At 38.2% G+C, this 12,171-nt stretch overlaps 1 protein-coding gene across 1 annotated transcript in view; it reads right to left on the bottom strand.

Moving 5' to 3' along the window:
- Positions 1 to 6,027: 6,027 nt before the first annotated feature.
- Positions 6,028 to 12,171, bottom strand: part of LOC149187017 (uncharacterized) — a 67,100-nt gene continuing 60,956 nt past the window's right edge. Inside the window, exons 4-8 of the mRNA XM_089409528.1 lie at positions 8,883 to 9,327; positions 8,234 to 8,322; positions 7,764 to 7,956; positions 7,209 to 7,297; positions 6,028 to 6,931 (exon numbers count right to left, since the gene is read on the bottom strand). Coding sequence (XP_089265654.1) covers positions 6,353 to 6,931; positions 7,209 to 7,297; positions 7,764 to 7,956; positions 8,234 to 8,322; positions 8,883 to 9,327 — 1,395 coding nt within the window. The 3' untranslated portion in view covers positions 6,028 to 6,352. The remainder of the gene's footprint in view (positions 6,932 to 7,208; positions 7,298 to 7,763; positions 7,957 to 8,233; positions 8,323 to 8,882; positions 9,328 to 12,171) is intronic.

The raw sequence follows: 12,171 nt of genomic DNA, 5'->3' as shown, positions 1-12,171 counted from the left end.
TTGCTCTTTGTCATCTTCTTCTGCGCCCTCTCTGTCAGAGGACCATATTCCGGACGAAACTCTGTTCCTAATTAGCACCCTCGATCCCTGGTATCATTGTCTATCTACAGACGTCCTCTTTTCATCCTGATGTGTCCAAGAATGCTCGGCAATGGATTCATCATCAGTATCAGCCCTACCGTATTATTGGGGACACCTTGTACCATCTCTGCGCCGACTCTGTTCTCCGCCGATGCTTAACATTTGAGGAAGCTGAGCGAGTTTAAATTGACTGCCATTCTGGTGCTTGTGGTGGTCACATGTCCGGATCAGGGAAAATTTTAAGAACCCCCCCTAAATTTATAAATATAATAAATGGGCGAATCTCCATGGTATATAGGAAAAATGGAAGGCGATTTTATCAATAATATAATATGTATATATAATTTTTTGGCGAATCTCTCACCAGGCATGGCGAATATTTTACTCAATTATAAAATCTTGTAAGATCTTGGCGAGTCTTTCACTAAATAATAAAACTTTGTAAAGTCCTAGTGAATCTTAGCATAGGCTACATGTTGGTTTAATTCCCCCATTTAAATAGGCTACATTCCAGGTGAATACCATGGGTCAATACCATGTGCCATTTTGGTGAATACCATGGGTCAATACCATGTGCTATTTTTATTTTTATTAATTCTAATATTAGGGTTAATAATGGTTTTTTTCATGGTATTAATAACAATCTAGTCCATGGTATTTGTCCCATAGTATTTTGGCCATAGGTTTCACCTAAATATAACCCATTTTTTGAGTGTTCGTAAATATAAGGTGACTTATGGAGTAAATATAAAAAAATGTTTTATTTGTTTACCATACCTCTCGTTTATTTATATTTTTATTAATTTACCATACCTCTTTTACAAATATGGTATTTGGCCCATAGGATTCACTTAAATAAAACCTCTTTCTTGAGCCTTCATAAATAGAACGAGGGTTATGGACTAAATATAAAAAGAGGTTTTATTTATTTACGATACGTCTAGTTTATTTATATTTTTATTTATTTACCATACCTTTTGAGTAAGTATAAAAAGACGTTTTATTTATTTACCATACCTCCACTTTACTTATATTTACGCCGTAAGGCGTTCCCCTCTGAAACCAACTCTCCTCTGAGGTTACGTGTCCATTTGTGAGCCCTTGATTTAATGGTTAGACGATTAAAATGGTTTGAGCCGTCGGATTGATTCCACCGAAACGTTATCAACTGCTTCCTTTACTCGCCTGCTTCGTTATAAATTCTAACTTTACTCGCCTGCCATTCCATATTAGTTCCTTTGTAAAATCCGTTCATGAAACCTGTTGCATGCAGGCATTGAAACGAAAGTGGAATTGGGTTCGGATTGATTCCACCGAAACGTTATCAACTGCTTCCTTTACTCGCCTGCTTCGTTATAAATTCTAACTTTACTCGCCTGCCATTCCATATTAATTCCTTTGTAAAATCCATTGATGAAACCTGTTGCATGCAGGCATTGAAACGAAAGTGGAATTGGGTGGGGAAAACTAGCTGCCATAGCAAATCTTCAGATCACTGCTTTGGGATTTCGACTTCTTCGGCTACATCTGTACAAAGTAACTCCAGGTATGTTTATATTTAAAGCCATTTTGTTAAATACTAAAACATCATTGAGTATTGAACAAGAGATGAGATAAGAAAGGCTTCCCATCCCCTTCATACCTACCCTGAATGCCATCGCCCACCAGAGGTATAAATATAAATTATAATTTTACTTGCCTTCCATCCCATATTAATTCCCTTATAAAATCCATTGATGAAATCTGTTGCATACGGGCATTGAAAGGAAACGAAAGTGGAATTGGGTGGAGCAAACTAGCTGCCATAGCAGATCTTGAGATCACTACTTTGGGATTTCAACTTCTTCAGTTGCGTCTTTACAAAGTAACTCTAGGTATGCTTATATTTAAAGCCATTTTGTTAAATACTAAAACAACATTGAGTATTGAACAAAAGATAAGATAAGAAAGGCTTCACATCCCTTCATACCTACCCTGAATGCCATCAACCACCAGAGGTATAAATATAAATTCTAATTTTACTCACCTTCCATGCCATATTAATTCCTTTTGTAAAATCCATTGATGAAATCTGTTGCATACAGACTGTATCCTGCTATCCTGGTCGCTGAGAGTATACGTAGACATTTCATGGGGCCTGCACACTTCCTTGCCAGACAATCCTGCCCGTTGGGCTGACCTGTACTCCGATGGGATCATGAAAGGATGTGCAAACTCATTCACTTAGCCAAATTTTTTATCAATGTAACTATAGTCCTGCACCCCTGCTAGACCTATTATAATGCCCATAGATACACTCAATTCCAGATCTAGATTAGGAAAGTCCTATAGTAAGCCTGCCGAACAATCGTGCCTCGATTTGTTCTGCTGAATAGTCATATACTTCATCTCATTACTTGGCATAACACCCTCGAGGCCCTCTCCATAAAACCTCTCTCTAACTTGATTGTAAATGTGGCAATCGTCAGGATGAAGTGCCAATAGTGAAGCATGGACCACTCTCATAGTCTTGTCCTTGAGTGTGGACTCAGGGACCCAGTGTGTGATGTCGTCCTCTACTGTATACTTCTCATCCTGTAGGTGTCCATCCCTCAACTCAGAGGCAAACTTGTTTTCTGAATGTTCCATCTCAACTAGAATACCCATTCTCTGCATGTTGCTGATCTCCTAGATAAAATACTGATAATAATGTTATCCATGCTCCCCATAAATCGGATGGTGCACCCCACCACTCCGTCAAAAGATCTATCTGATCCTGCTGCCCATGATATCCTCCTTCGACTGAATCTGAGAAATTGCATCTACATCAAATGGACCCTTGACTCACTATCAAGCTCTGTTGTATGACGACGTGATCCACCTGGCTCCCATTTGCTTATTCGGGAGTTTCCCATCCCAAATATGTGATGGTCCTTGTTGCACTATGCCTTTGGCTAGAAGTGTCTCCTAGGAAACATCAACTTAGTGGGATACCGACTCATAATCTCCCTCCATCCCAACTGAAATGGACTTCTAAGTTCTGAAATAGCAATTATCCATAACCCCCCATGGAATGTGCCTTCCATCATCTTTAGTTATCAACAACCCCTGACAAAGACCTTGTGTATAAATTCCAACAAAAGGAAAATTTCCACCATACTGATGCTGCGCTACTTTGATTTCAAATGGAATGCTAATAGATTGAAGCTCTATCTCATGATCCGATTTTCCTGTAAAAGAAACCAGACGTAGTTGGATCCTTCCTCGTACCAACTCACCTCCCGACTATGCAAATCTGGATTCATGGTACTGCAAGCCTTGTTTGTGTACTACTGAAGAGGGATGCTTTGTAGCTTCTGAGTAGGCTTCTTTTGTTGCCTCATTAGAAACTCTTCACTATTTCCCAACATGGGTAAGATTTGCAGCTGGCCTAGCACATCTAACTCCAAGGGACTTAAGCCCATTTCCCTACTGTGATATGATGCCCTTGAGCATCTTGTTCTCTCCATTTCTAGAAGGCCTTATTTAAGATGTTCAATCTCTTTTTGAGTATGTTCTTGGCGACTGCCATTGGAAAGTCCTGTAGAAGAGATCAGTGAAGTGATACAATTGTCCTCATAGGTTGTGGCTGCCATATAAGATTGACTTTCCGCACAAGGTTCATCCATCTCCTCTGGCTTGAACCTTACCAACTCCTCATCAAGTAAGGGTTTAGCTTCCTTTCATGTTGTTTGACAACATTCTGTACCAAGTTAGAAGCAATTGTAGAAGTAACCTGCTTCTGTTTCTGGACAACCAATTATAAAGATATGATGGGTCGGAAAATCACATCACTTTCATCACACTTATCAATAATTGTACCCATGATGATTCTCATGTGATCATTAATGGATTTGCCATGGTATTTACTGATAGCATCGAGGAAATAATGAAACAACTGTAGAACAAGATCATGAAAATCATAGTCAAGAAGATGACCTTACCTCTGCCATTGATTTTAGAATCTAGGCTTTTTTGCCTACATGACCTTACCGTTGCCATTAATTTTAGAATCTAGGCTCTCTTGCCAAAAGAGGGACTGTCAATTTGATCTAGCCCTTGGAAGCTTCCCACAATCAGCTGAAATATTCCTGCATTATATTTCCCTTACAAGGGGTTTTAGGAACTGTAACCCTTAAAACTTCACTCGGACAATGTGCAACAAGGAGCCTTATCTTTCTATCTTTATGCCTCAATAGCCTATACTCACCCAAGTTAATCATTGTTGGAACCATAATTGCTAGAGTCAACTGAGAAGGTGGTTGTCCTGCCATTTGTAATTTCCTTGTCACCTCCTCCAATGAACTAAGGACATCTTTGGATGCAGTCAACTGTCCAAGTTGATCTCTTGCTCTAAAAAGCTGCTGTAAAAAAAACCCATCTTCCATAATAACTCGAATTTTGTCCACTAGCTTTAACCTTAGAGCCAAGAAAAATGTCGAATCGGAGCTCAGGACTGTCTTTGCTGGAACTACTCAGCGAACTCTACCACATATCCAATTCAATCCCGACATTTTATGTAATGATGACATAATGAAGCCTCGCCTTCCTCCAAAGAAGTGAATGCCAGAACTAAAAATGGAACAAAAAATCGCTTGTTACTGGTTTTCAATACGGCACCTACCGTTGGTAACAGATTAGGGAACCACACAATAACTTCTAGAAAATTTGTCCCTCCAAAGCGGATATGGGATTAACAAACCAATGAGTTCACCATCCAAGCTAGTGAGCCAATAATCCAAGCTACATAAATATGTTGAAACTGAGGCTTGAGTATATCGAATCGGAACAGAAAATGATCCATGCAAATACAGACACTATATTTAGAACAACCAGATAACAAACAGCTTGATTTGCTTCATAAATCCCTAAGGGCATTTTAAAATAGGCTTCTATTAGCGAAGTGCCCAGCAATAATAGTTATTCGAAACCTGACTTTGATCTCTAGCAATTTTGAAGTCGGACACAAACCAAATATTGATCATGTGTTATTCCTCGGTCATTATTATATTAGTTGAATTGACTATCTTTCTATGAACTAAATACTCTAAGCCATTCTAAAACTTTGTTCTATGCCCCAAAAATTAGAATGGCACCATCTTTTCTTAAAATTCGATAAAAACCTCTTCATTATTCACTTTTCTTCAGAATATGCTTCATATTCTTCAGCATCCCATCAGACCAGACTTCACATAGAGGATCACCATATTTTTTAGGGTACTACTTTCAGACAGAGGCACCACAACACCTTGTTTCTGCCTTAGCAAACCCTAATTAACTCGCAAACTCTATAATCAGCCCTTCACTCTTGGAATTTGGCCCTTGGCAACCCGGTAGCTCCACGGGTAAAGGATTGGGCTAAAACAATTTCGCCCACTAGGGTGAACTCCAAACATCAAATCTCTTTGCTCCTTGTAGGCTTGAACCAACATCTCTTCTAGAGAAATTCAACAATTCTAATTTAATAATCCTATCGGCCTCTCTTTGTACCTTTTGAGACAATTGCTAGTTCTAGATGGGACATATAACTCCAATGTGCTTTGTCCTCGTTACAGAGAACACAAAAATATTATTGCAGGGTATAACAACTATACCACTAGCACTACAAATCATTTCTGCTCAAAAAGGGGGATTTAAATCATGCAACAGCTTAAGAGGGGCAGGGTCCAGTTTCAAAAAGAGCCTTACAATTGGACTAATCAAAATAAAATCTGATTCGCTTCATAGGCGTAGAGTAAATATGTACCAATGAGGTAACGTGCAAGTGGACAATTAAATCATATTCAGCACAAGACCAGCCCTCGGCATACAATGCAATTGAAAGTCTTGTGTTATGAGCTCTGAACAAGATCACAAATGATATATTATTCACCAAATTTTAATCTTCCACAAAGAGATAGATTGATCCTCTCTGATTTGTCAAACAAATAAAAAAATACCAAAATTATGCATAGAATCATCTTTGAACTGTAAACACTACAGTATATAGTAACCTGGGAAAGTGATGAAGCACTCAATACCATACAAAAATAAAATTCCTTAATAGAAGATTCCTTAATAGAAGAAAACACCACTGAAAATTGTGAAAAGCTGCCAAATGAACTTTGCCAATCTTTTAGATTTACAGAAACAAAGTCAAAAAACCTCTTCAAAGCTAAGTGCTTACTACCAGCCACATCCAATAGAAAAGGTTTTATGGGGCCTGATAAGATCAGAACTTGCCTGACCACGGTAAGATAAGCACCGTACCTACCTAATGTATAAAAGAAGACTGATAAGCTGGAGGAGGGGCAGGCAGTCTACTGCCAAAGTGATGGTTGTTGTAATTAGTAGAGGAATTGTAAGAATCGGAACCCAACAACGAAGGCCCCATGTTATCTGATGGATACATATATGGCCTTGAGAGCGAGACTGGAGTCCTATTTCCAACACCATAGCCTGCTCCATATAATCCTTGGTTTGATCTGTCATATGCATTTTGGCCCTGTAGGTTGTAGGATGTAACACCTGGAGCTGCACCAGAATATTGTACTCTATCCAAAGACCTATAAAAGCTTCTGTCTGCACCATTGGAAGAAGCATAAAGAGTCGGAGTTCTTTCATCTGCACTTAACGGAGGCATATATACACCAGCATTTCCTCCATTAGCACGACGACACTTAGGTTGAGACTTAACAACACCTGCAGACCTTTTTCTGTCAGCCTTAGCTTTCTCTAGCTGAGCTACACGCTTTTGAAGAGGATCTGGTGAGAACTGCGATTCAAGTTTGTGCTCCTCAATGCACTTTATAACAGCTCTGTAAGCAGAAAGCTCTTTTGTATTTACTTCATTCTGTAGCAGCAAATAAAAATATCGGTCAAAAAAGGAACTTCCAATATAACCAACAATACTAAGCCAAAATGATCATCACATAACAAGACATTTTGTATAACAATAATACAATCGTACTTGTGCAACAGTAGAGTTATTCCCACTTTTTAAACTTGCCTAAGAAGCTTTCTTAGCATCTTTCAGATATTCCTTCAACAAAGGAACAGGTGCAAACTTCTCTGTCAGCCCAAATGCATGAGCAAAGTTGTCTGCCTCAATTTGTTTTCAACAAAGGAACAGGTGCAAACTTCTCTGTCAGCCCAAATGCATGAGCAAAGTTGACTGCCTCAATTTGTTTTCCACTATTGACCAGGGTTTCTACAACATCTGCATGAAATTGTCAAAAAAAATTTAGTTAATCTGGATATGTCACAAACATTTGAAATACCAAAAGACAGTTTACTGTGAAAGAAAAAACAATACAGACAACTTCAACGGATTTGTCAATAAAGATAACAGCTATGCCAGCTTGAGCCCATTTTCGTAAGTAAACAGTTCCCCACTCAAGAAAGGCCTTATGACACTTTACCATAGCTGATCATCTTCAGGTGCCTTTATTAATATCAACAAAATAACTTACATACAACTTTCTACCTCATAAAAAGATGTCTACCTAGTAGAGGCCACTCAGTATCTGCCTTGCATATGAAATGTTGAGATCTAAAGAAAAGACTACCAACCCCGTCAACTTAGAAACCCGTTCACTGGACTAAACAAAAAATGATGGGAAGTTTTATTGCAGCCAGGATTACCAAAATTTATCTTCAACTCAATCAACCACAACCAAGTATACTGATAACAGCACGAGGACACTTAGGTTGAGACTTAACAGCACCTGCAGACCTTTTTCTGCCAGCCTTAGCTTTCTCTAGCTGAGCTACACACTTTTGAAGAGGATCTGGTGAGAACTGCGATTCAAGTTTGTGCTCCTCAATGCACTTTATAACAGCTCTGTAAGCAGAAAGCTCTTTTGTATTTACTTCATTCTGTAGCAGCAAATAAAAATATCGGTCAAAAAAGGAACTTCCAATATAACCAACAATACTAAGCCAAAATGATCATCACATAACAAGACATTTTGTATAACAGTAATACAATCGTACTTGTGCAACAGTAGAGTTATTCCCACTTTTTAAACTTGCCTAAGAAGCTTTCTTAGCATCTTTCAGATATTCCTTCAACAAAGGAACAGGTGCAAACTTCTCTGTCAGCCCAAATGCATGAGCAAAGTTGTCTGCCTCAATTTGTTTTCAACAAAGGAACAGGTGCAAACTTCTCTGTCAGCCCAAATGCATGAGCAAAGTTGACTGCCTCAATTTTTTTTCCACTATTGACCAGGGTTTCTACAACATCTGCATGAAATTGTCAAAAAAATTTCAGTTAATCTGAATATGTCACAAACATTTGAAATACCAAAAGACAGTTTACTGTGAAAGAAAAAACAATACAGACAACTTCAACGGATTTGTCAATAAAGATAACAGCTATGCCAGCTTGAGCCCATTTTCGTAAGTAAATAGTTCCCCACTCAAGAAAGGCCTTATGACACTTTACCATAGCTGATCATCTTCAGGTGCCTTTATTAATATCAACAAAATAACTTACATACAACTTTCTACCTCATAAAAAGATGTCTACCTAGTAGAGGCCACTCAGTATCTGCCTTGCATATGAAATGTTGAGATCTAAAGAAAAGACTACCAACCCCGTCAACTTAGAAACCCGTTCACTGGACTAAACAAAAAATGATGGGAAGGTTTATTACAGCCAGGATTACCAAAATTTATCTTCAACTCAATCAGCCACAACCAAGTATACTGATAAAATCCCCCAGTCCCTCAAAAAAACCAAGCTAGCCATGAATGCCAGAAAAACCACTGAGGCTAACATTACAGAACACCAGCCAACCAACCTGGCATTTTTGATTCAAGTCCAAGGGAACGACAGAGTTCAGGTGTCTGCCTGCACCGTGCAAATGCAAGAACAAGCTTGCATAAGTCATCTTTATCAAACTCTGACGCAATTCCAAAAGTAGCTAGAAGTTGCAAGAAGGCCTGGGCCTCCAACGAATTGCCATTGGCAACATCTCCTTCAAGGTTTATCTTCGACTTCCATTCATGTGCAATACTTTTGGCTTGCTCCTTTGTATTTAAGGGCAGAACTGGATGTTCAACACCCAAAATAGGATCTGCCAAAACAGGTACAAGAGATTCCAGTAATAATGTACAGGCCCGGCGTAGAGCCGGGAGCCCAGACTCTTTCTTGTCACTTGACTTTTTTTCAAGAGAATAAAACCCCTCCAAGGACTCCAACACTAACCGTGGTGGGTCAGTTGCAGAGTTTAATGCAGAGGGAACCTAATTGCAAAGCCCTATTTCCAATTGCAAAAGTCATTAAGAATGGGAAGAAAGGATTTAGGGATTATAATATCTGAAATTTTTATTTTTAAAGTATTATAAAATGAGTTTAGATATTTATATAACAATAATAAGTGGAAATCAGAAAAAGAAAAAGAAAAGAAAAGAAATTGATTGGAGATAAACTTTTTATAATTTTGTAAATGTTATTGAGTTCCAATGCTCAAACAAAATATTTATAAAAGGTAATTCACTGGTCTGTGGATGAAGCAAGCATTTGGAGGCTAATTCATGAAGTCTGACAATAAAAGAGGTGAAATTAGAATGAGTAATGATAAGACAGACATCCTTGTATAGAAATTGCAATGAGGTTCTTCTTAAAGGTTACTTAATTGTATCACATTGATTTTGACATGACAACATCAGCAAAATGATATAAAAGTCGTTGCAACTAGTACATCTGTGTTTGGTGCATTAATCACTATATGAGATTGAAGGAATCTGGCGCATTCTCGATCAGAACTATTGCTTGATTGACAACAACATGAGTCTTGTGTTGTACAACAATTGTATAATTGGTGCATTAATCACTGTATGAGATTGAAGGAATCTAGTCGCATTCTCAATCAGAACTATTGACAACAGCATGGGCCTTGTGTTGTACAACAATTGTATAATTTGATTGTGAAGGATTTAAGGAGAAGTAATGTTGTTTTTTCTGATCCTAGCAAGGATTAGCAAATATAATATTTATTGGTCCCTGTGGTATACATTGTTTGGACCTTGTTTTCTCCCTTAATTGTAAGTGCATAAAAATATTAGATTCATAGGATAGGGTACCATTAATCATGTGATCCAATGATCTTGGACGTTTTTTATTGAATTCTTCAAAACTTATTTCCATTTGATCTTCCAAAATGTGAAGATAGTTTTATTGGTTGGAACAATGCTACAACTTACAAGTTATAATAACAGAGATTCTGTTCTGCATAATACTTTCCACTTTGCAATCTTTTTGTGGATATGGTTAAGCAATATTCTCTTCGAGTAAAGAATAAATTATTGTGTGTAGAGTCATTGGGTTTACTATAGTAATGATCGTAACATTTTGTAGTCTTTTGTTTGTTGTTATGTGGTTTAGTGGTTGAGACAGTGCATTACCATGTTAATGACCCAAAGTCAAACTTAGAGATCAGAGCCCTCAATTATAAGTTGGTTGAATTTTATGAGATTTATATGCAATATTGATTCAATAATTAAAAAAAATATAGACTTAAGCACCCTAAATAAACTTCAATTTATACATCTTTAGAATCTCATTTATGCTACATATCTGCATCTTATGTACATTTTCCCATTCCCATGTCGGAATTGTTCCTCAATTTATGCCTTACGGCGTTTCCTTTGCAACATTTGGTGCAAATGCTAGTTTTATTTGTTTACACCCTTACATGTATATAAGGTGACTTATGGAGTAAATATAAAAAATGTTTTATTTATCTACCATACCTCTCATTTATTTATATTTTTATTAATTTACCATACCTCTTTTATAAATATGGTATTTGGCCCATAGGATTCACTTTAAAACCTATTCTTGAAAATGGGCGAATGGAAGGTTGAAAGTCCTAATTTCAAGGGCTAAATTTACCTTTTTTACCCTCTCCCTTAAAATAAGGTGGGCTATTTGAGGTAATTTGTAAAAATGTACTATGATACAAAATATTCGCCCACTAAAAATTTAAAACCCCTTAATTTCGCCAAAGGGCGAACATTCGCCCCTAAAATTATCCTTGGTACGGATATGCTACTGCTCAAAAGATCCTTTGCACCGGTTATTTCTGGCCCTCCATCTTTAAGGACTGCATTCTTGCCATCCGCTCTTGTCACGAATGCCAGATATACCAGCGGAAGATACGTGTGTCCCCTGCTCCATTGCACCCTGTTGTTACCGTCAGCCCTTTTGCCAAATGGGACATTGATTATATGACCTGTAACCCTCGCTTGACCGGGGGGCATGGGTATATCATCGTTTCCGTTGATTACTTCACAAAATGGGTTGAGGTGATGCCCACATTATTTGAAGACGGTCACACAGCGACGCAATTTTTGTTTAATCATGTTATTTCATGGTTCAGAGTCCCTCAAGCTATCATCACTGATCACGGGAAGCATTTCCGTAATCACATGATGACTGAGCTAACAACCCAGCTAGGCTTGCGGCATGATAGCTCGACTCCATACTATCCTCAGGCCAATGGCCAAGTAGAAGCCATCAACAAGATTCTAGTTACGATGCTTCAACATACTGTTGGCATGCACATGTCTAACTAGCACTTGATGTTGTTCCCCACCTTGTGGGCCTACCGAACCTCTGTGAAGGATGCCACCAGTTTCACTACATTTCAATTAGCTTACGGACTAGAGGCTATCCTTCCAATCAAGTGTGAGATCCCTTCTTTGAAATTAGCTGTCGAATTACTCCCCAACACTACTCCAGTAGAATAATGCCTTCTTTACCTAGAATGGATGGACGAGACCCATCGGCTAGCCTCTCTAGCTATCGAAGCACAAAAGAAGAGAGTGAAAACTCACTTTGATCATACTGTCCATCCTCGTTCTTTTTTTGAAGTAGATTTAGTCCTGCTCTACGACCAAGCGAATGATAAGCTAGGGGCAGGAAAATTTGAGCCCATGTGGCACGGGCCTTATATTGTAAAGAGAGTTTTGCAGAAAGGGGCCTACGAGCTAATTGATTATGAAGGGAATCCTCTCAATAAGCCTCGGAATGGGCTTTACTTGAAAACGTATTATGCGTGAATTTCATGTACTTTGATTTGTACA

This window comes from Pinus tabuliformis, chromosome 3_1 (assembly GCF_031772625.1).
Source record: "Pinus tabuliformis cultivar Carrire ecotype Pingquan chromosome 3_1, CPIR1, whole genome shotgun sequence".
NCBI classification, from domain to species: domain Eukaryota; kingdom Viridiplantae; phylum Streptophyta; class Pinopsida; order Pinales; family Pinaceae; genus Pinus; species Pinus tabuliformis.
Note: the sequence above shows the minus strand (reverse complement) of the source record. Positions and strands in the feature narration are given on the sequence as shown.